Source organism: Lobosporangium transversale, assembly GCF_002105155.1.
Source record: "Lobosporangium transversale strain NRRL 3116 chromosome Unknown BCR41scaffold_1, whole genome shotgun sequence".
NCBI lineage: Eukaryota > Fungi > Mortierellomycota > Mortierellomycetes > Mortierellales > Mortierellaceae > Lobosporangium > Lobosporangium transversale.
Genome location: NW_019028979.1, coordinates 1,389,471 through 1,410,094, shown reverse-complemented (window position 1 = coordinate 1,410,094; position 20,624 = coordinate 1,389,471). Strand labels below are relative to the sequence as shown.

General features: G+C 43.9%; 6 protein-coding genes across 6 annotated transcripts; 2 read left to right on the top strand and 4 right to left on the bottom strand.

Moving 5' to 3' along the window:
* Positions 1-4,605: 4,605 nt before the first annotated feature.
* On the top strand, positions 4,606-5,717 carry BCR41DRAFT_366684 (hypothetical protein; the record flags this gene model as incomplete). Its single annotated transcript, XM_022026237.1, has 2 exons — positions 4,606-4,696; positions 4,807-5,717. The coding sequence occupies 2 exons, from the start codon at positions 4,606-4,608 to the stop codon at positions 5,715-5,717; spliced, it is 1,002 nt and encodes a 333-aa protein (XP_021886690.1).
* Positions 5,718-6,079: 362 nt separating this feature from the next.
* BCR41DRAFT_418099 (hypothetical protein) lies at positions 6,080-7,870 on the bottom strand (the record flags this gene model as incomplete). Its single annotated transcript, XM_022029579.1, has 4 exons — positions 7,590-7,870; positions 7,231-7,332; positions 6,798-7,102; positions 6,080-6,690 (listed from the first exon to the last, which is right to left on the bottom strand). The coding sequence occupies exons 1-4, from the start codon at positions 7,694-7,696 to the stop codon at positions 6,080-6,082; spliced, it is 1,125 nt and encodes a 374-aa protein (XP_021886689.1). The 5' UTR covers positions 7,697-7,870.
* A 796-nt stretch (positions 7,871-8,666) lies between these two features.
* On the top strand, positions 8,667-13,319 carry BCR41DRAFT_316514 (hypothetical protein). Its single transcript, XM_022021243.1, has 5 exons — positions 8,667-9,096; positions 9,275-9,947; positions 10,099-11,667; positions 11,782-12,024; positions 12,168-13,319. Exons 1-5 carry the CDS (start codon positions 8,786-8,788, stop codon positions 13,221-13,223), a joined length of 3,852 nt encoding a protein of 1,283 aa, XP_021886688.1. The 5' UTR covers positions 8,667-8,785; the 3' UTR covers positions 13,224-13,319.
* A 1-nt stretch (position 13,320) lies between these two features.
* BCR41DRAFT_344427 (hypothetical protein) lies at positions 13,321-15,050 on the bottom strand. Its single transcript, XM_022022510.1, has one exon. The coding sequence runs from the start codon at positions 15,002-15,004 to the stop codon at positions 13,349-13,351; it is 1,656 nt and encodes a 551-aa protein (XP_021886687.1). The 5' UTR covers positions 15,005-15,050; the 3' UTR covers positions 13,321-13,348.
* Positions 15,051-15,066: 16 nt separating this feature from the next.
* On the bottom strand, positions 15,067-17,862 carry BCR41DRAFT_344423 (transmembrane amino acid transporter protein-domain-containing protein). The gene is made up of 7 exons (XM_022022509.1): positions 17,545-17,862; positions 17,078-17,141; positions 16,824-16,951; positions 16,551-16,723; positions 16,239-16,442; positions 15,869-16,108; positions 15,067-15,762 (listed from the first exon to the last, which is right to left on the bottom strand). The coding sequence occupies exons 1-7, from the start codon at positions 17,621-17,623 to the stop codon at positions 15,172-15,174; spliced, it is 1,479 nt and encodes a 492-aa protein (XP_021886686.1). The 5' UTR covers positions 17,624-17,862; the 3' UTR covers positions 15,067-15,171.
* A 904-nt stretch (positions 17,863-18,766) lies between these two features.
* On the bottom strand, positions 18,767-20,606 carry BCR41DRAFT_391424 (hypothetical protein; the record flags this gene model as incomplete). The annotated part of the gene is made up of 3 exons (XM_022028355.1): positions 18,767-19,629; positions 19,739-20,087; positions 20,127-20,606. The coding sequence occupies 3 exons, from the start codon at positions 20,604-20,606 to the stop codon at positions 18,767-18,769; spliced, it is 1,692 nt and encodes a 563-aa protein (XP_021886685.1).
* Positions 20,607-20,624: the final 18 nt, after the last annotated feature.

The window sequence follows — 20,624 nt, the reverse complement described above, 5'->3', positions numbered from 1 at the left end:
CTCAGTCTCACGCCTTCTTTCTTTATTTATTTATTTTTTTTTTTTATATCAGCAGAGCTAGAAACAGATTATGAACGTTACTTTTGAACCAGAACAAAAGAACGTCGTCCCAGGACGTTCTGCAACTGACAGTTGGTGCGGGATATCCTCTATCTATGTTCAAGAAATTTATGAAGATCTCGTGGAGCAGGAGCTATAAGCATCTGAGTGCTGTCTCCAGGACACAGAAGCTAGTTGGCGCGCGTAATCGTCTGTGTTTTGCATTTAATCATTTTATGATCACTCGGGGACAAAGTATACGAGATGCCTTAGTGAGCCACTTATTTCCCCACCACTTTGCGACTGCTGGAAATGGACACCAGTTCGCACTTGGGATTGTAATAGCAATCCCTCAAGGAAAAATGAACAATGATCATACGCTCCATTCTGTATTTATTCGTAACAAGGACGTAGAGATTTGCCCTGTTGGATGCCTCGCTTTTTATCTATTCGAGCAGTGGATGGTACGTATTGGCTGCTTCTATGGGTTGCTGTTGAAGATTAACTCAGCATATAAGCTGTCTATTAATATTCATCCATGATTAAAATACCCCTTTACCTTACACAACAGACGAAAGAATCTACTCCAAATTTCCGCATGCATGACTGGAAATCCCAGTACCTTGTACATGCCTCTGACAAATACAAAGCGATGGATGCTGCGACTCTCTACAGGCAAGTGAAATTATCAGAAATGCAAATACGCCATTACATGAAGTTTTTGTACTCTGTTTCCTAACCAATAGCATAGCCATACTCAGATCTCTAAGCGAGGTGATGAAGCTAGCGCATTACACATCATCCAAGGTTACTCATAGTGGCCGTAAGGCTGGGGCGCAACATGCGCAAGCCAATGGGGCTAGCATCGAAGATATTGCCCAACATGGTAATTGGAACCATCGCCGCTTGGTAACGCATTACCTTAGTCCGGTAGCGCAGACTGTACCATTTAAAATGGCCGGATTTCTCCACGAGAATGAGGATTTCTGGCTTCCGCGGAACACCGTTATACCGCCTGTTGAATTACAGAAGCAAATCTTTCCATTCATTGAGGAGCTGTTTCCAGACAATGTCGATTGGGCCAGATGGATGGAGAACGTTATGATGGATCGTCCCGAAGATCTGAATCGTCCTGACAATGAGTCAGTACCTTATCCAGCTGAGTACATTCCAGCCATGCGAATCATGCTTATCCTAGCCCACTTGCGCAAGGTTATTTTACAAGATGCAGTTGCTCTGATGGCGTGCAATGGCGATCCATTGTGTATCTACAGCCAGCACCACGTTTTCACTAGTAACCCTGTGTTTTCGTCGCAACTGTTCCAAGAGTTTTCTTTGCGACTTCACGATGCCATGCAGAAGACACAATCACCAACAAACGACAGTCTCCGTTTCAATGCTCCAGTCATCCATCAAGAGCTTCAAGCCATCAAATCGAGCGTGTCATCTTTGGATCATTACGTACGTGATGATTTTATGGGCGCACTCCAAGCTACAGCGGAGAATAGTAATGCTGGCTGGTCTAGAACATGCAGTCATATGCATCGTGAGATGATAACCATCGTACAAGGGCTTCAAACTGTAATGTCGAACCTTACGAAGACAACCGCCAGGTCTTTTGGGCATTTAGCTAGTGATATGGAGAACGAGCATCGCATTCTGACGCAACAAGAGCAGCGTCAAGCGAAAGAGCAAGAACAACAGTTGAATGACCTTATACATCATATACCTCCAAGGCAGCATCTCCAGGAGCAGCCGCGGGGATTTGAACAAAGGGGGATGGATGCTTTGGAGCAGCAACCAGAGCAGGATGAGCGACCAGGCCAAGACGAGCAACCAGGCCAAAATGAGCAACTAGACCAAGTAGACCCCGAGGTGCAGGAACAAGAGGAAGATGGAGGGATAAATGAAGCCATGGAAACAATGAAGTTGGAATGTTTAGCGGATAAGATTGCAGAGACTTACTTGCAGCTCCCAATTGACCAGGTCAGAGCTGCAGCCCCAAATTTCTCTATGTTGTCAAGGGTCACCCCTCTTTTTCCTCTTTGGGATGAATGGTTTACGGCCCAGGGGGCAAAGCCATCGATTTGGAGTTTGAATAGGTTCCAAAAGGACTGGCGCAAAGGCTGGAATCCTAATCTTAGGAACCAGTATATGCTCAAGCGAAGAATTATCTTTGCTACTCTGGCTGAGGTCCTGAAGACTGAAGGACCAACACTGAACGACAGAGTTATAAAGGCAAAAACGACAATGGATACTGCAATCAGGCAAGCTGGATCCTCAAACGCGTACTTTAAGTCTATCCAAAAGAAGAAGGGCAAATAAAAAGCTATGGTTTTGATGTACTCTCCAAAGTGCACCGCCGTACGAATTTTTTATACTCATGATAATATATATTTTTGAAAACAACACTTTATTCCGCAACTGGTTTAAAGGTTCTATACACATCTAACAACAGTGCTGCTTTTTCTTGCAAAAGCTTGTTACGAGGCGAGTCCACATTAACTGATTCCAGTTCAGTGAGAACCGTTCGGAGCTGTCGTTCTGACATCTCTAGCGTCGACTCTGGACGGTCAGTCTCTGTTGCAACTGAAACGACAGCAGCCGGTGCACGTTGCGAGGCCCTAGCTAACGCTTCTAACCGTTGCAATTCCGTGTTTTTGATCAGCCTGAGGTCACGACGCTTCAGCTGCTTGATCAGCGATGGTTCATGAAGCCCGAAAATCTCAAATTTGCCACGCGTCACGGGTTTGCTGGACAAATCGCGTTTTAGCACTCCCTCTAGAAAGAGGATCTTGCGAGGACTCCCTTCATCGCCATCCTGATAAAGCTCACTGTCTTCCCGCTCCCTGAAAGTACAGAATGGACCCTCAAGAAAGAGCTTCTGGATTTCGTGTATATTTTTGGTGGGACGTTCCCATGGCACATAGTGGAACGCTAGGGCAGCAGGTGGACCTTCTAGGGAAGGTGAGGTCTGGCGACTTGCGCTCTTGTCGTTTTCCAATTCCTCACGAGCGCGTTTTTTGCCAGCAACTTGGCTGGTGGAAGAGGAAGCAGTGTTGTTAGAGGAAGACATAATTTAAGTAATATGAAAGCGGGTAGATAGATATAATGACGTGGTTTTGTGAGATAGATTAGTTAAAGAGGAATGAAAGAATGAGAAGCAAAATGGACTTCAATTTATTGTTCTCACCTTTCCTTTTGTCAGCTTCATCCTCATTCATTCCTGACATTACAAATCAACCTTTTCTTGCATGGCGTGATCTCATTTGCGCCAATCAGCATTAAAGGTGAAAAAAAAGGTGCCTGAGTACCTAGAAAACTTCATAAAAATAGCCTAGGTATACAGTGCATTTTTTGGGACGCTGAATGCATGATACGTAAGTGGTAGTGCAATATAATCGATGGCCAGTGCACGTGATACCAAATAAATTTATTCATTTGTAATTTCTGTAAAGGTCATGTGCACTACACTGTTCATGAATATGAACCTGGAAATGCAGGGACTGGCCACATGATACATGTATAAAATCTATAATATTGCCTTTGAGTGACCCTTGAAAAGCAGCATTCCACGTTGCATTATTAATTTATTGCTACTTTATTTTTGCACATGACAAGATCAAGGGCTAACATTTTTCTCACCCAAAATGGCCGAGACCTTTTTTTCCGTGAGAAGAACGAAATTAAGCCTGTCAAAAGAACAATGATAAACTTGCACGCTGCTTTTGGAAAGCATTTCAATGACCCCCACGTACATTGCTTTGTTGTGGTTGGCGTAACACCTGTGTACGAATAACAATATCTGCGCAATTATATTCATGTTCCTGAGAGATGCGGGAAAGATAGACCCGAGCAAAAAACTTTAAAAAAAAATAATCGTAGACAAAGCCCTTAAGGAACAGGAAACATGTCCCATGTTTTCTTTTTTATTATTTTTGTTTTTCTCTTCCCTCTCTTTTTCTTTTTCTCTTTTCTCTTTTCTTTTCTTCTTCCTTACCTTATCCCCTTCCCATTTATACTATTCCAATTCTCCAAACAAACCACTTAAGCTTTTTTTCTTTTTATTATATTTCTTTATTGGACGTACTATCCAACCCCTTCTTTTGCTTTACATTTCACACATACCGTTCATAATCTTGCCCAAGATGGCCTTCTCCGCTTAAATACGCTTCGTACTTCTTTGTACACCCCCATATCGCACCAGAACAACCAATTTTAAGAACCAGAACCTTTTCAAGTATAGCCTTTGCGCATACCCCTCCAAGACCCTTGTAGCTCCCCTCTTTTAACCCTTTTAGAATCATCTCTTTTATAACCTTTACGGTTTAAAACAAGTTAGCCCACCATGGTTTCCTCAATTATCCTCCCCATCTTAAACTATAACAATATCAACAACATCAATAACTCAATCGTAGTAGTAGCTACCTCAACCTATTTACTTTCTTTATTACACTCTTAAAAGCTTATCGTCTCTACCTTTGAGCAAGAGTAACGTCTTTACGTTTTCAGATCTATCCATTCATTCTTTTATACGACTAAACACCTACCATCACATCCTCCAAAATGGCCATCTCTTTCGACTTCACAATGTTTGATATGACCGATCCCAAGCTCACCAAGTCTGCAGACGCTTTGGAGTCTGCCCTTGCTCAATGTAAGCAACTTGTATAATGTCATAATTCGTAAAATTGTCTTACTTCAAATTCTTCCTATTTTGACACTTTTTTTTTTTTTCTTTTTTTTTTTTTTTCCTCTTTTTCATAGTTGGCAAGGTTGCACTTCCTGCAGTCAACAACGATACCAACGACGTTTTTGCCACTCCTGCTTCTACCGCTACTGTCACAAACAATGGTTGTGGATTTGATGAGTGGCTGGCCAATGATTTCCAATTGGGCGTGTTGTCTGGTGATGATGTCTCTTTGACTTCGAGTCCCTTCTCTGCTCTGGATGATTCTCCTGACTTGGGATTTGATTCATTTGGCACTGTCATGGGCCCTTCTCTCTTTGACATGGCCCTTGGTGTCAACAATGATTTGGTGACCCCCGTTTCGACGCCTGCTCCTTCTATTGTCGCCCCTGTTCTATCTACAGCGCCCGCTCAGGTCAAGGTCCCCTCAGTGACCGCTCCATCGTCGCTGTTGACCAGTGCTGCACTCCAGCAGGCTGCAGCAGCGCTCAACATCCCTTGGAGCCGTGATTTGGAGCTCGCCGTAATTGCTCAGGCCAATGCTGCAACTGTCCTTAACACTTCGTCCAGCGCTGCCCCATTGAACACTACCCCCGCAGTAGTCCCAAAGTCCGAGCCTGTTGAGCAGAGTATCACCTCTGTTCCTGTCCCTGTAAGTGCTGTCAAGTTTGTGCCTGCCTCAGCTGCTTCTAAGAAGCGCGCATTATCTCCTCCAGAGGAGAATGAGGAGATCATTGCCAAGCGTGCTAAAAACACGGACGCTGCCCGTCGCTCACGCCTTAAGAAGCTGGTTCGATTGGAGACGCTTGAAGCCAAGGTTGCAGAGCTAGAGGCAACTAACAATCGTCTCACTATGAAGGTTGCTATTCTTGAAACTGAGAAAAATGGTCATCTCTCCAAGGAGGCTGACCAGAGTGCCCGCATTGCCCAGTTGGAGGCCAAGCTTGCGGAGGCCCATAGTCTTCTCACTAGTCGTGCTTCTGCATAATCCTTTTTTTTTTTTTTTTTTGCTTGTAACATCAAACCTCTTGAAATTCGGTATGAGTTTGCCTGCCGCAGTCGTCGTAATAGTAATAGTAATAGTATTAAAAATAAAATCAACTGACATCATCCAGGCTGTGCGCCCTCATTTTGTTTTTTTATGTCTTTGGTTGGCTTGTTAATGTGTGCGATTGTTCCAACAGATGTACCTGGAAGGGGATGTCTTTATGTGAAGGTTGAGCTCATCAAAGCTCACTGGCAAGCTCAAGAACAATGTTGATGTTGTCTAAAGGCGATTTGTCTCCAAAGTATCATAGTTTTAAAACAATTCAAAGTATATATCATTCCGTTTTGTTCTGAGCCATCTATTCAAGCTTTCTCTTCGCTTTTCGATCTGGGCTTTGGAGGTGCACCATCAATGTCCTCTTGCTCATCGTCAGAGCTCCCACAGCAGTCCACGATCCCCATGTCTCCGGGATTATAAAACTCATATCGGCAGCCATCAGTTTGGATACCATGCTCCTTCAGCCACTGTTGTAATTTTCCTTCATGAAAAAAATCGTCACGAACCAAGTCCTTGTTTCCAAACAAGACTTGCCAAGTACCAGTCAGGCGCCTGAGGCTCTTCCAATGATCGATCATCCAGATCAAGTCCTCCTTGTGCACTTTTTGTCGTCCGCTAAAGTAAACAGCCTCCAACTTCTTTAATCCACTCAAATGACTCAATCCAGCCCTTACCCTCAATGGAAGCCCCACCATATTTTGGCGAGGATGGGAGGGGTCATTAATAGAGACCAAATCCAGTTCACGAAGATTTGTAAAGATTGACAATCTTTTGAACACCGCTCTACATTGATGCAACTCATCCTTGGTAAATCGGTGGTAAGGAAATCTCAGGTCTATAAAGACTTGGAGCTCCTGTAATTGAAGGCAGACAAATGGTTTGGCATCGATAATGTCTCGAGCCTGGAGCAACTTGGCTGTGAGTTTTCGAAGCGTAGGACATGAGGTTAAAATATCAACCACCCAGCTGTATGCCTCATGAATCGATTTGTAAAGTCAGTCAAATCGTATCTTGATCTTGTACACCAGGTAAGGGTTTGAAGGAGTGAACAGTGGCAGATAAGATTCAATTGTTCATGCTCTTGATGGTAGATCATATTGCGAAGGGACAATTCCCGGAGTCGCGGGAATCGAAGCGCCATGGCTATTGGCGGCATTGAATCGTGAGGCTTCGAGTCGACATCAAGAGCTTTGGTTGTGTCCATGAAGACATGATTCAAATGCAAGGTCTCCAACCGCTGGCATATGGTCCAAAACACCGCCATATGACGCCCTCTGATGCCACATTGTGTAAGACTTAAAGATCGTAGGTTCTGAGCATTACCACACCTGAGAATGGGATTCCATGCGCTTTCACCACGCAATGGTTTATGACCTTGGAGTTTCCATCTTAAGAGAGTAAGCGATTTCAGGTGCGCTCGATTTCGTGTCATCATCGTTTGACAGGCAACCCATACTCCTTTGTATGCTTGGGGTGAACCAAAGACAGACCCTCCAAAGTGATAGATTCTAGTTCTCTACAGATGCTGCCAACTTTGAGCGGCAGTTCAGAATCATGTCTATGAATGGACAAGGATCTTATCCAATGAGCCTTTTCTTGAATTGCATCGAGTATCATAGCGTAATCTTTGTCCTGATCCTTCAGTAGCTCCTTCAAATGGTCCCCAGGGTTATGGGCAGGTTGTCCGAATGTTTTATTTTGGAAATTGATACGTCGTGCATAGGGTGCTTGGTTGTTGTTAACCGGGTAAGGCGCCTCAAAGTGAAGGTCTTTCCAAACAAGGGGTGCGAACGCGGCACGAAATGATTTACATACGGCGGAGCAGGCGAGGAGATCTGATGGGCTGAGAAAGCATGATATCTTAAAAGGATTTCCGGCAAGTCAATTGCTCGAGCCTTGACTGTGGGTGTTGGTTCTGTCATCGTAAAAGTTTCGATGTTTCATGTAGTAACAGGATAAAAGAAAGAAAAGAGTTGAACACGTTCTGGCTGCGGAGCTAAAAGAGGCTCCTTATATCACGTTGGTGGCCAACAGATCTGAACTTTGGTACAATCAGGCATTGTTTGGTCATGTCATGTACTTTGCGAATGGACTACATTCTGCGTGGTAATAGAGGGATGATGCAGACATAGAATGATGGTTGTGCCAAAGAATTAATGAAGACATGGTCAATGGGTCAATTTGTGAATTAGTCAATTGACATGTTTCAGCCATGTTGGCACGTTGAAAGTATATTGAACAGAAACACCACTAAACACAGCCCGGAATTTTATTTGTTAGGCACACGTTCAACATCCGCATCCATTCAGAAGAGGATCAGACAAATTAATCTTTATCAAAGCGCCATTAAGTATTTCTAAAAAAAAACATGGTTTGAATAAGGATATCGTCCTGTTCTGCTTGTCCGGTCAAGGGCTTGCTTGGGATCATGAAGCATGTGTGTCAATTATAAAATGCTTTTTTTTTTTTTTTTTTTTAAATAATTCACATGTCCTTGAGGCACAGGCTGAATGAGATAGTACATAGCCCATCAAGTCAATGTGGAAAAGTATTTTTCCTCCTCGGAATTTGATATGTAGGGCCGAGATTTGGGGTTTGGGACATTGAGCATTAGGACCAACTGCACAGATGTGCACATATGTTTTTGAACCAACGAACATCATCGCATAAGCAAGTAAAAGAAAAAGATCAGTAAGAAAAGAAAATCAAGAATTAGTCGGGACGGATGGGACAAAGACCCGTTGAGAGCCCTCCGCTACCCACGTTAAAGAAGTATTTTCTTTCTCTCTCTCTCTCTCTCTCTCTCTCTCTCTCTCTCTCTCTCTCTCTCTCTCTCTCTCTCTCTCTCTCTCTCTCTCTCTCTCTCTCTCTCTCTCTCTCTCTCTCTCTCTCTCTCTCTCTCTCTCTCTCTTGCCTCATTCTTTTTCATTCGTTGACCTGTTGCTCATTCACATTTCTACATCATTTGTAAATACCCTTTCTTCAATTAATTTAAATAAATATCATATCCAATGCCTGATCGCAAGAAAAATCGTCCTCCAAGGATTGGTTCTTCCTTAACAAAACTCAAGAGCCATTACGATGTAGTTGTAGTAGGATCGGGCTACGGTGCCTCCATTGCTGCATCGCGCCTTGCACGAGCTGGCAAGCGTGTTTGTATTCTTGAGCGTGGCGAAGAGCGGTGGCCTGGTGAATACCCTGAAGACACACTGAAATGTGCTTCAGAAGTTCAGTTTAACGGTGAGCATGGGCATGAAGGCAAGCGTACCGGACTTTATGAGATTCACAAAAATAAGGATCAATGGGCCTTTGTTGCATGCGGGTAAGCAATGAATGGAGGAATGCACTTTAAGCAATTCCTTTTTTTTTTTTTTTTTTTTTTTTTTTATAGTTTTTTTGGCAACAGGGGTTAAGAGTAGACTTAACATCTTAAAGCTGTGGGAAAAATAAGTGCTGCAGTAGATCTAATGACTATTCTATTAATCTTATGAATGGTCTAGCCTTGGAGGAACATCACTCTTGAACGCTAATACAGCTCTCAAGCCAGATCCCCGCATCTTCGAAGACGAGACTTGGCCAGAGGAGATCAGGCAGGATAAAGAACTATTGGACCAATCGTTCCAACGTGCCATTGATATGCTCCAGCCTACATCCTATCCTGAAGACTGGCCTGTCCTTCCCAAGCTCGCCACACTCGAGGTTCAGGCCAAAGGTGCAGGTGCTCATCACCGTTTTATCCGACCACCCATCACGGTTCACTTCAAGGATGCGCTCAACCCTGCAGGTGTTTTTCAAAAGGCCAGTACACTCACAGGCAATGACACCACTGGAGTTAATGATTGGAGCAAGAACACAACGCTCATGAACTATATTCCTGATGCATGGAACCATGGTGCTGAAATCTTCACCTGCTGTAACGTCGTTCGTGTCGAGCGGTCTAACAAAAAACCCAATCAGCCAGCACCCTATGTTGTGTATTTTGAATGGCATGATTCAAGCCGGGCAACATTCTTGGCAGACCATGGTGCTCCTATTGCACCCATGTTTGTCACTGCAGACATTGTTGTCTTAGGAGCAGGCGCATTGGGTACGACTGAGATCTTGCTACGCTCTCAAAAGAGCGGGCTTCAGACTTCAAACCAACTAGGCAAGCACTTTAGTGGAAATGGCGATGTAAGTAGTAAAAAAAAAAAAAAAAAAAACTGTAGAGACTGCTTTGTTCGATGCAAGGCGTTCGAAACAGTTCAATGCTCAGAAGGGGGCAAAGCTTCATGTGAAAATCAGTTGTCTCACGACCCTGTTTTTGTATTGCTGGTATGCATAGTTCCTAGCGTTTTCCTACAATGGCGAAACCCTCGTGAATGGAGTATCCATGGGAGACGAAGACCCCAAAAAGTTTGAGAAAAAAGTTGGTCCTGTCATTACAGGACTGATTGATTATCGTGATGCACCCAATGTCATGGATGGATATGTCGTGGAGGAAGGTGCAGTTCCCGCGCAAGCTGCATTGCTATTGAGGAGTATTTATCAAGTCATGTGCGAGAAATCGAGCAAGTCATTCAAGACCGCACAGGATCTGACCTTCCAGGAGAAGATTGGCAGGAACGCACGCGAGCTGTCATCTTATGTAGCTGGTGTTTATAGAGGCGCTATGGCCAACACTCAGACTTTCTTGGTTATGTCACACGATGATGCACGTGGTGAATTGCTCCTGAAAGACGATCGGATCCGTATTCAGTGGCCTGGCGTCGGTACCAGCCGCAACTTCGCGAGACTGGACAAGTTGCTTGAACCTCTTGCCGAGGCTGTTCGCGGAGTATATGTTCGTGACCCATTGACTTCTGCTACGGATGATGCTATCGTCACGGTCCACCCAATTGGAGGCTGTGGCATAGGGCGCACTGCTGCTGAGGGTGTTATCAACCACAAGGGACAAGTTTTCACTGGGCAAGGTGATGAGGTCTATGAGGGATTGTACGTCATGGACGGTGCTGCCATGCCCATGTCACTGGGTGTCAACCCTTTCTTGACCATCTCTGCGCTCGCAGAGCGTGCATGTGCTCTCTTAGCGCGCGATCGCGGTTGGACTATCAAGTATGATGCTACTACAGTCCCTATCGACTTTAAGACACCCCAATTCCCTATTCCATACGATGAAAAGGCAACCGAATCTTATGTATGGGCCCAGAAACTTAGAAAATCTGCTCTCGAAGATGTCGCTGATGCCGAGGGTGACGTTCGTGGACTGATCGTCTCTGAACCATTCCCCGGTGATAAAAGTGATACCTCTGACTCTGATGAGGATACAGCTCAACCAAGCAGGACGCTCCCCTCCATGTTTGGCTCTTGGAGCAAGTCTTCCGAGAAGGCAGAGTCAAAAAAGAAACCCGGAGTTACTTTTACAGAGATGTTGAAGGGTCACCTCTCGACTGTGATTCTGACAGAGGATTTCGATACAGCAGACAATCAAGCTAGGTCTGCGGGATCCACCATGAACGTGGTCCTCACACTTTCAACAGGTCCTATTGAGGAGTTCCTCAAGAGAACAGATCATCGTGCTAGGATTGTAGGAACTGTGTCCTGCAGAGCTCTGTCAGATCAACCCATGATGATCGAGACTGGTGTATTCATGGTCTATACCGGAACCGAGGAAGATCCTGCTGACGAACATGCCATCCTGTACAAGATGATCTTGTTGTGCGCTACTGGAGATCGATACCGCCTCGAGGGTCGCAAGCCTATCTCTACTGGTCATGTCCTTGAAGGATGGATCAAGCCATCGCGTATCCTTGTGACTATATACAAGGTCGAAGATGGCGTTGAGAAAGTTTTCGGACGTGGCAAGCTAGGTGAACACGATGATGACTTTTTCAGTCAAATATCATCTTTTCGGGTAAGTTGGGCATCTGATTGTCATTTTTTGCTCAATATCGTATCAGTACCTATGAGGTCTAAAGGATAAGGGACTTTTTTTTATTTTTTTATTTTTTTTATGGATCGGTTCTAGGGTGAGAGCTCCAGTGTCACTGCCAATTTGAAGGCAATCAAGGATTTTAGTGTCTCTACGCTCAATGCTACTGTTAAAACCTATTTGCCCTTCTTGAACGAGCTCAAATACCCTGAAGATTCGAAAACTCGAAAGAGCTATCCTCGTCAGCGCCCTACATCCCAGGTATACGGTGTTGTCTCGTCGGATGGCTTCAACACTCGCCTCACCCGCTACAAGGGTAAGAAAGGCCCAGTTCTATTGGTAAGCAATGCCTTTTAATTTTTTTTTTTTTTTTTAACAGAGTTGTTCAATCACTTATCTTTTCGCGGAATTGCAAAGGTATCTAAACTTCTATTTTTGCTTTAATTTCCTTTCTGCTTCAATTCATGATTATCCATGTAAAGATTCATGGCGCTGCAATCAGCTCCGAATTGTTCGCCACCGACTTAATCCCTCACAATCTGTGTGACTTCCTCTTGGCAAATGACTATGATGTCTGGCTTTCTGACTGGCGCCTCTCGGTCACCGTTGAGGATTCCCACCGCCAATCGCCCATTTATGGAGGTGCACGAGACCATGCCGCCGCCATCAAGATCATCTTGAAAGAGACGGGGGTTAAAAACATCCAAGTCGTTGCTCATTGTATCGGCTCTCTAACTTTATGGGCTGGTATGTTAAACGGCGAGATCGAGGGCGTTGGATCGGTAGTCTCGTTTCAAGTCGCCACTCGTCCCTTGATTTCAGTCGCTAACAAAATCAAGCAAAACTTGCAACTTGTACCATTGTTCGAGAAGGTCTTGGGCCAGGATGGATTTGATGTGGTCACACATTCGCCTTCATCTAAAGCAGAGGGATCAGATGCTCCAACAGTAGAAAAGCCCTCCAACAAAGTGACATTGCTGGATCGTGCGATTGACAACGCGCTGAGATTCTTGCCCATGCCTCTGCATGAATACTGCAATAATGCTATTTGCCATCGTGCTTCATTCTGCTATGGCTTGCTGTGGGAGCACGACAAGCTATCCAATAACTTCCATGATCATTTGGACGAAGTCATGGGCTCCATCAATATTGAGACCTTGAAAGGAATGGTCAATGGCTGGTGTAAGGCGCAGACATTGATGGATACTGAGGGCAAAGATTTGGTTACGCCTGAGAATTTGAAGAGGGCTTTTGAAAATGTGCCTGTGTTATTGATTCATGGCGCTAAGAGTCAAGTATTCGTTCCAGAATCTACGCTCAGGACTGTAGAGCAGCTTCGAGATCTGTTGCCAATGACCAACATGGCATATGATTACAAGAGCAAATACAGGCGTGAGGTGATTGCAGGCTATGGTCACATGGATTGCATTGTGGGCGACAAGGCTTACAAAGAAGTGTATCCATTCGTTCTAGAGCACCTTGAGAGCCATTTGGCAACCACTGGATACCAGGCAACTCATACCGCATCCGAAGAATGATCGTTAGCAATAAAAATTTAGTCGTAAATCATTCTTCAAGTTAAAGTAAAGAAATAAAAAGACGCGCACAAGGATCTGTATTAAATGCATAAAAGTAGACGTTTAATTAATTTACTCTACAGCTATTAATACGGAAGTACTTGAATACCGGCGTTCGCCAGGGTTGCTCTAACATCGCCATTCACATCAGAATGCTCGTTAATTTTCCCGTCGAGCAACTTCAAGTTTTTCCAATGTTCTATCATCCATTGGACTTCATCTATTCCCATATCTTGATCATGACTCATCCCCACATGTAGCCGCCTTAATCGTCTAATTGGTGCTAGTGTTCCTAGACCATTTTCCAGCCGGAACACCAGAGTTCCACGACGGGCTGAGGGCCAAAATGGTTCTCGGTTGCCGACATCCAGTACCTCTAGATTCTGTAGTTGAGCCAACCTTGAAAAGATATTCAGTTGGATTTCTTTTGTTTTGGAAGTCATTGGTGGTGCAGGAAGTTCGAAATAAATCTCGAGGTGCTTCAGTGACAAAGTGCATGCCCATGGTTTGCCCTCCAAAATATCTTCACCCCAGACATGATCGGCCTCCAGATGCTCCAATCGAGGGCAGGAAGCCAAAATCTCTGGGATGAAGGGGCCTGTGATGAGTTTATGGGCCGTGATATTCAAATATTGAAGATGTGGAAAATGAGGCCGAAGTGCATTCATAGACAGCGGACCAAATTGAGCGTCCGGGATACAAAGTTTCTGGATATGGGTCATGCCTTGGATGACAACAGCCCACACTTCATCCGATGCTATCACATTCGTCAGTTGAAGATCTTGAAGAAGTGGCCAGGTCCCTTCGGTTAATCTCTGACCGAATTTTGATAATGGGAGCGGTTCTACAGATCGTGATGTGGACCATTGAAGACTAGTCAAGGATGGGCAACGACTGATCCAGTCGAGTTGGTCATGTGCTGACATCCGCCGTTCTACCGTAATCCTCATCTTTTTCATCTTTGGAAATAGGGCTGTTGTTACTGTAGAGTTTAAGTTGGGATGGTCGGGATGGTCGAGAGGCATTAGCGTTGTTTTGACTAGTACTAAGGTCTCGAGTTGCCCACATAACTTCATGAAAAGGATCATATCCTCGGCTGTGTGGATAGACAGCTCGTACAATCGCAAGTCTTTCAGATTTGGAAAGCCAAGCATCAAATTCAAGAGAATAGTATCAAGTTTGGCGCCAAACATAAAGTCATGCGCATGATCACGAAGTTCAAGGTGAGTAAGAAGGGATTGTTGTTGCTGTTTCTGTGGTTGTTCCAGACTATCAAGAGTATCATGACTCTGGTTTCGGGTTTGATCCTGTAACTTTGTAAGGAGAGCATGAATGTTTTCTTGACTGGATAAGATCCTTAGGACTCTTAAACTTAAGAGGTTAGGATAATATACCATGGAGTGGCCAGGACCAACTCCATGTGAGAAAATGATATGTCGGACTAAATGAGCATGCTTCTGGAGAGCTTTCTGTTTAAAATTGACAGCTTCATCATTGCCGTCTTCCTTATACACGTTTTCTACAGGAGACCCTTCCAGTCCTTTCGGTTTCCAAACTTCGAGCGGAAAAGTAAGTTTAATGGTATCCCAAACCATGGGTATGAAGGCCTGGTACCAGGCCTTGGACACCTGGATGCAGTTCAGAAGGTCTGTATAATCGACATACACGCTCAAATGTACTAGGAGTTCTGGAATTGTCAATGGGTTGATATTGACGACGGATGTAGAAATAGAGACCGCCATAATAAAGTATAGTTACAGCCGGAGGGGATTTTTTTTTTTTTTTTTTTTTTTCTTCTTTAATGAGGTAAAGGAATGGAATGAGAACCTTGCTCTATTATACTAACTTTTGCTGCGGTTAAAAATAGAAATAATGTACAGTTGAAAAAAAAAGCCTCCATATTGTACAACTATACAACCTCAAGCATCTTTTTGAGGGTAATTGCGGTCGAAATGAGCATTACAAACACACCAAAGACTACAAGTACACCTGCTCCGATATCTAACCACAATTCAGTCTTACGATCTTCCTTACGTCTCTTGGAAATTTCGGTAGTTTGTAGAACGGTTGCAGATGACGAAGGTGTAGAGAGTGATGGCGAAGTTGCTCCATAGGAGGTGGATGTTTTAACCACTGCCGACTTTTGTTTTATCAAACGCTCCTGCTCATCATCCAATGAATCCTCATCATCCTCATAGCGATCTTCTCCATACTCATCATCGTTTGAAGGCAAGCTTGAGAGACCACCAACGCTGCCGATGAAATCGTTCCTCCAGAAAACCAAAAAATAGCATGCGCCGGGTATGATGTAAGCGAGGAAGGTGGAGCAGAAGCCTCCAATGAGCTGATATAGAAGACCTAGGTTTGTAACAAAGACTCCAATAACAAGGATGGGGATGAAGAGGGCAATGGTGGTGTATAGGTGTTCTTTGATTGTGGGTGATTTTGTGTTGTCTTCGTGACCGAGGATACTGTGGAGGGACGAACGAGCAGGAAGGAACTATAAAGCAAATAAGCGTAAAATATCTAGATCATGAATAAAAGGATTCAGATAGCATTCGTCCACTAAATGTATTACCATATGAATATATGTATATTTTACTCACAGCTTGTGGGAATGTCAAATACATGGAGAACCCGAGAAGACCGCGTCCCAAATTGATATAGTAATCTGTGAGGGGAAAGGAGTTGAAGATATTGGCCTGGACATCGACTCCAAATGCAACGAAGCCAAAGATTGCAAATACAAAGGAGGCCAGCCATGAAGTGAAGACAGCAATTGCAGTGGCCTGTCCCCATGCTTTGCGCGTAGGCTGAGCCATCGTCGTGAAGTTGAGGAATGCAGTCTGTGATCAGATGATACCCAGAAGATGGCAAAGTAGTAGATTTTTTTTTTTTTAGTAAGCATTATTTTTTGCTCTTGATCGTTCCTGGTTCAATATCTAGATTGAGTGCTATAATGAGTCACTTGCATACCTGAGTCGAAAGCATTGCAAAGGCCATGACTCCAATTGCGGGGAAGACATTATCACCAACGAATTCATATGAGTGCTTATGTTCAGGCGCATAATAAAAACCACGAACAGCAACAATGAGCAAAATGGGAGGAAGAGTTAACACTGAGACGATCGAAACCGTGGTCAGAGATCCGATCGATCTATAAAAGAGCCAAGGAAGAATCTGAACACAAAAAAGTAAGCACCAGTTTACTGCTTTAAATCAAAAGCATGCTTGTTTTCGTACAACATGCATTTATGTATTGCATCGAAGCGTTGTTCTCGGACTTACGAAGATCAAGGACGAGATAAAAATAGTCCATTGTCGAGTGGCTTCAATCCCAGCGAGCTCCAAAACTACAGGAATAGTATCTCCTACGACGATCAAGTATGTGATGCAGGCACCAACCGATTGGAAAAACATTACTCCATTTAATAGATAGTTTCCAAATGGGCCCATAGTTGCTGTAGCCCCAGAAAAGAAAATAAAGAGTTGCTAGGTCAGAATCAGGATCACCGTCCATACAGTTATATGCTGCAAATTTGTTCGTTACTATAATGTTACCTTCACAGAGAGCGGGATACTTGTATACACCGATGCGTTTTCCCGAGATGATGAGTATATAGAGAGCAAACCAGCAGAGAGCTGATACTACGACTGATAGTGTAAGACCAAGTCCGAACCCGCTCTCTCTGATGAAAGGAAAAAAAAAAAAGGAGTAGAATAAATATACGTCAGTATTCAAGGGGTGTTCCTTTCATGTGGCCCACTTAGGCCCACATTCTGTGTTCTGTAGGTGCCAAGATGATCATGCTTACTTGAGCGCAAACGGTAAGGCTAAAATTCCTGACCCCACAGTACAATTCAGGATATTGACTGACACTATGAGGAAAAAAAAAATTAACCAAGACAAGTTTAGCAAATATCCTTTTGTCCCTTGTGAAACATGAAGAACAAGTGGTTCACGTCTGCGCATGCAATGACGAGATCTGCCTATCAAGATGGCTCATCTGTTTGTCATAGACTCATGTCATACACATGTCGCCACCAAACCAACCACATGCTGCAATTTCCAAGTTAAAGGGGGTGCAGTTCTATTCCCATAAAAATACTTTTTTTTTCAGATGCCATGCATCTCATGGTGTGACAAATTCCTCTTCCATATCATCCTCTGTTTCTATTGTGTCATCTGAAATCGCTGGCATCCTCTCGGTTGATTGTAATTTGCGAGATAAATTAAAAAAAATCCTTGGATATACATAGAGCAGTTGTGTTGCTTTCTTACCATCAAAGATCGAACTTGTGCCTGCGCCTGGCTCGTCACAAGGAGCAGAGCTCTCGGCAGAGTTCGCAGTCCTTGGCATGATGGTGGAGCAGTTAAATGCCGAATATAATGGATACGCCTGGTTTAAAGGAAGGGCGAATCTTTGTGATAGTTGACGAGATGCTGTGAGGAAAAAACTACAAATTACAAAATGAAAAAGTACGATAGAGGAATCAAGAGTTGAACGGAAATATAGGGAGAGTGGATGATGAAGGAAAGCTGCACTTGGTTGTTCAAACGAGTTGGAAAGAGGGAGGAATGAAGTGAGAAGAGTAGGAGAGACGAAGAAAGAAAAAAAAAAAAAAAAAGGGACGGTAAAGCAATTTATAAATTCTCTGAGCACATCTTCGCCCACAGATTCATCCATGTCAGTGCCATCCTCTTTGGTCAAGGCTCTCAATCAGTTTATTCCTTCAGGCTGTATCCTTCCAACCAACTGTCTTGTCGATGGACTAGTTACAGTCTGTACACCACTCATACCCTTTTTCGTCCACATCAAGCTTGCGTTTTAACCTTTATTATCTCCTTGAAGCTTATTCCAGAATGCTTCTTCACCACTAGCATTCAACTTTCAGACGTGACATCGATGACACATAGGAAGAAAGGATGATCAGATGTTTCCACTGCCTCTAATTTTAACTGTTTTATGAAAGGGTCCCATGATCTCTTGGATTCTTATTAGAATGAGAGCAAAGCGATTGGAATATACTTTCTATTTCTGTCTGTTCATAGACAAAAGTAGGACCAGGATCAATCTCATTACTTATTGACCCTAGCCGTTTTTCCTTCCTTCAGTCAGTAGGGTGGCAAGGATTTCCCAAGTGTCTCATTCACTTCGAAGCAAACGCGCAGGTCCTAACCTAATAAAAATCGTGATGGAGCTTTGTTTCATTAATGGGATGTTGGTGACACTAAATGATGTGACAGATCAATACTGCGATATCTTTTTATCACTCTTTACAGGTTGCCATCTTTGCAGAAGGTGTTCTTTTACATCTTCACTCCTCAGCTACGAATTTACTCTTTACTTTAATCCCTGCACCCATGGATTCAATGTAACGATATTCTGTTTACAGGACGGACTAAATTACTTTAACCACAGCTAAGAATGGTATTGAGACAATTTTTTTTTTCTTTTTCTCTCTTTTCTATAGGGTAGTAGGGTATTTCTTTGCTAGAGATTCTAGTTATCATGGCTAGTCTCCTCACTATCGCTTCCTTCACACCAGTCAACGTCGTGTGACGAAAAGTTTCCGTGATATTCATAGACATAATAGGACCCTGAGGTGCTGATTCCATGCTTTATCAACCATTCACGCAAGAGTCCTTCACGAAAGTATCGATTAGCACTCTTCTGTGCCCCTCCTGTTTGGACGGACCATCCTCCTGCAAGAGTTTTAAGATTAGCCCAATGCAGCTTCATCCAAATCAACTCTTCCATGTGCACTCTCTGCTGTTGTCCCCAAAACCTGACCTGCTCTAACTTTGTCAGCCCCGCGAGCAGACCAAGGCCAGCTTTAAGCCGGAGAGGCAAAGGAACAAGACGGAAGCGTGAGTTCGTAGGAGCATTATGAGGTAAAGACGAATAACCGCACCTGGATGAAAACGAATAGCCGCACGTGGTTGAAAACGAGCCGAGAAAGTCCAAAATCTGTAGGTTCTTCAATGCTGCTAGTAGTCCAAAAACCTTTCGACATTGCTCCAGCTCATCAATAGTCCATCGACGTGTCAACGCATTATCCTCGAATCCCATATCTATAAAGAGGCTCAACTTTTGTAATCGGTGGCAGACCCAAGGCTTGGATTCGATAATCTGCTTCGCGGTAATGCTCATACCATTAAAACACTCTAGAGCGGGGCATGATGTCAACACCTCAATGATCCAATCACCCGTGTTATCGGAACAGCATTTTAAACTGATTGTTTGAATAGTTTCAAAATGCGTTCGAAGCAAGTTGAAAGTGTCGGTGCGGTGGCCAGTGATGTCCATCTCTAAGCGGTCAAGTGGACGCTTGGCGGCTTGTAAAATACTGACATACAGATCATCTGTAAATCGGGTACGATCTTTTTTGACCCTAATCCAGACAAGTTCTGGCCATGTAGAGTCCTTAAAAAGCTGAACAAAAATGCTCTAAATAAACTATCTTGTCGATACCAATCACCCAGTTCAACTTCCGGAGTACTGGGCACTGCCCGATTAGTAGCTCGAGATCCAGCCATTGCTCTGTTGTACGTGAGCCCCAAAGTTCAAACTCCTGCAGCCGCGGAAACCTCACTCGCTTTTCACTCCTGTTTTCATCTTTGAGAGACATGGTTCCATGTTCCAAATCAAAAGTAGTTTTATAGAGCACCAATCTTTCGAGTTGAGCGAAGACTGCCCACATGGCTTTAAGATGCCGCCCTCGGATGGAGCAGCACCTCAAAGTCATCGAACACAAATTCTGGGCTTTATGACATTTTAGGAGTGGGTTCCAAATCGATTCTCCCGGCCTAAGACCATCCAACTAAGGTCAAAGACTTTAGATGGGTAGATTTTTTTGAACCATTATCTTGCAGCGCTTGATCTGATCCTTATTGAAATTTATGTCAGTTGACTTGGTTGTGAAGTAGCCATGGATAGTGACAGATTCGATACTAGTGCACATCTCCCCTAGTATGAACGAAGCGTCGATATCATCTTCATCAAGGATATGGAGAGACCGTATCAGCGAGACCTTGTTTCCAAAGACGCCTTGCAAAAGCCTCTGGCGCTCCAAAGGCTCTGCAGGGAGCTTCACAGATTTGAGTGAGATATGTCTTTTGTAACCTGTGAAGAGTGGCTTCTGAAGCTCCAAGTCTTCATATTCCTCAGTTTTACCAATGTGCAGCTCCTGCCAAAGAAATGGTGTGAGAGAATAATATAAGGAGCGGGAGACAGCTGAGAAAGCGAGAGCATCCTTTGTCTGCAGAAGGTGAGCGATCCTGAACGAAATTTCGGGTAGGCCCAGCGTACGGATAGCTGCTGACAATGGCTGCTGCGGCATAAAGTCTTGTCCCTATAG

Coding starts and splice junctions, on each gene's coding strand:
- BCR41DRAFT_316514 (XM_022021243.1), top strand. CDS start 8,786: ATGCCTGATCGCAAGAAAAATCGTCCTCCAAGGATTGGTTCTTCCTTA. Junction 9,948..10,098: donor ACTTTAGTGGAAATGGCGAT/GTAAGTAGTAAA, acceptor TGGTATGCATAG/TTCCTAGCGTTTTCCTACAA. Junction 11,668..11,781: donor GTCAAATATCATCTTTTCGG/GTAAGTTGGGCA, acceptor GATCGGTTCTAG/GGTGAGAGCTCCAGTGTCAC.
- BCR41DRAFT_344427 (XM_022022510.1), bottom strand. CDS start 15,004: ATGGCGGTCTCTATTTCTACATCCGTCGTCAATATCAACCCATTGACA.
- BCR41DRAFT_344423 (XM_022022509.1), bottom strand. CDS start 17,623: ATGCCAAGGACTGCGAACTCTGCCGAGAGCTCTGCTCCTTGTGACGAG. Junction 16,724..16,823: donor GTATCCCGCTCTCTGTGAAG/GTAACATTATAG, acceptor CTGGGGCTACAG/CAACTATGGGCCCATTTGGA. Junction 15,763..15,868: donor ATTTGACATTCCCACAAGCT/GTGAGTAAAATA, acceptor TTTGCTTTATAG/TTCCTTCCTGCTCGTTCGTC.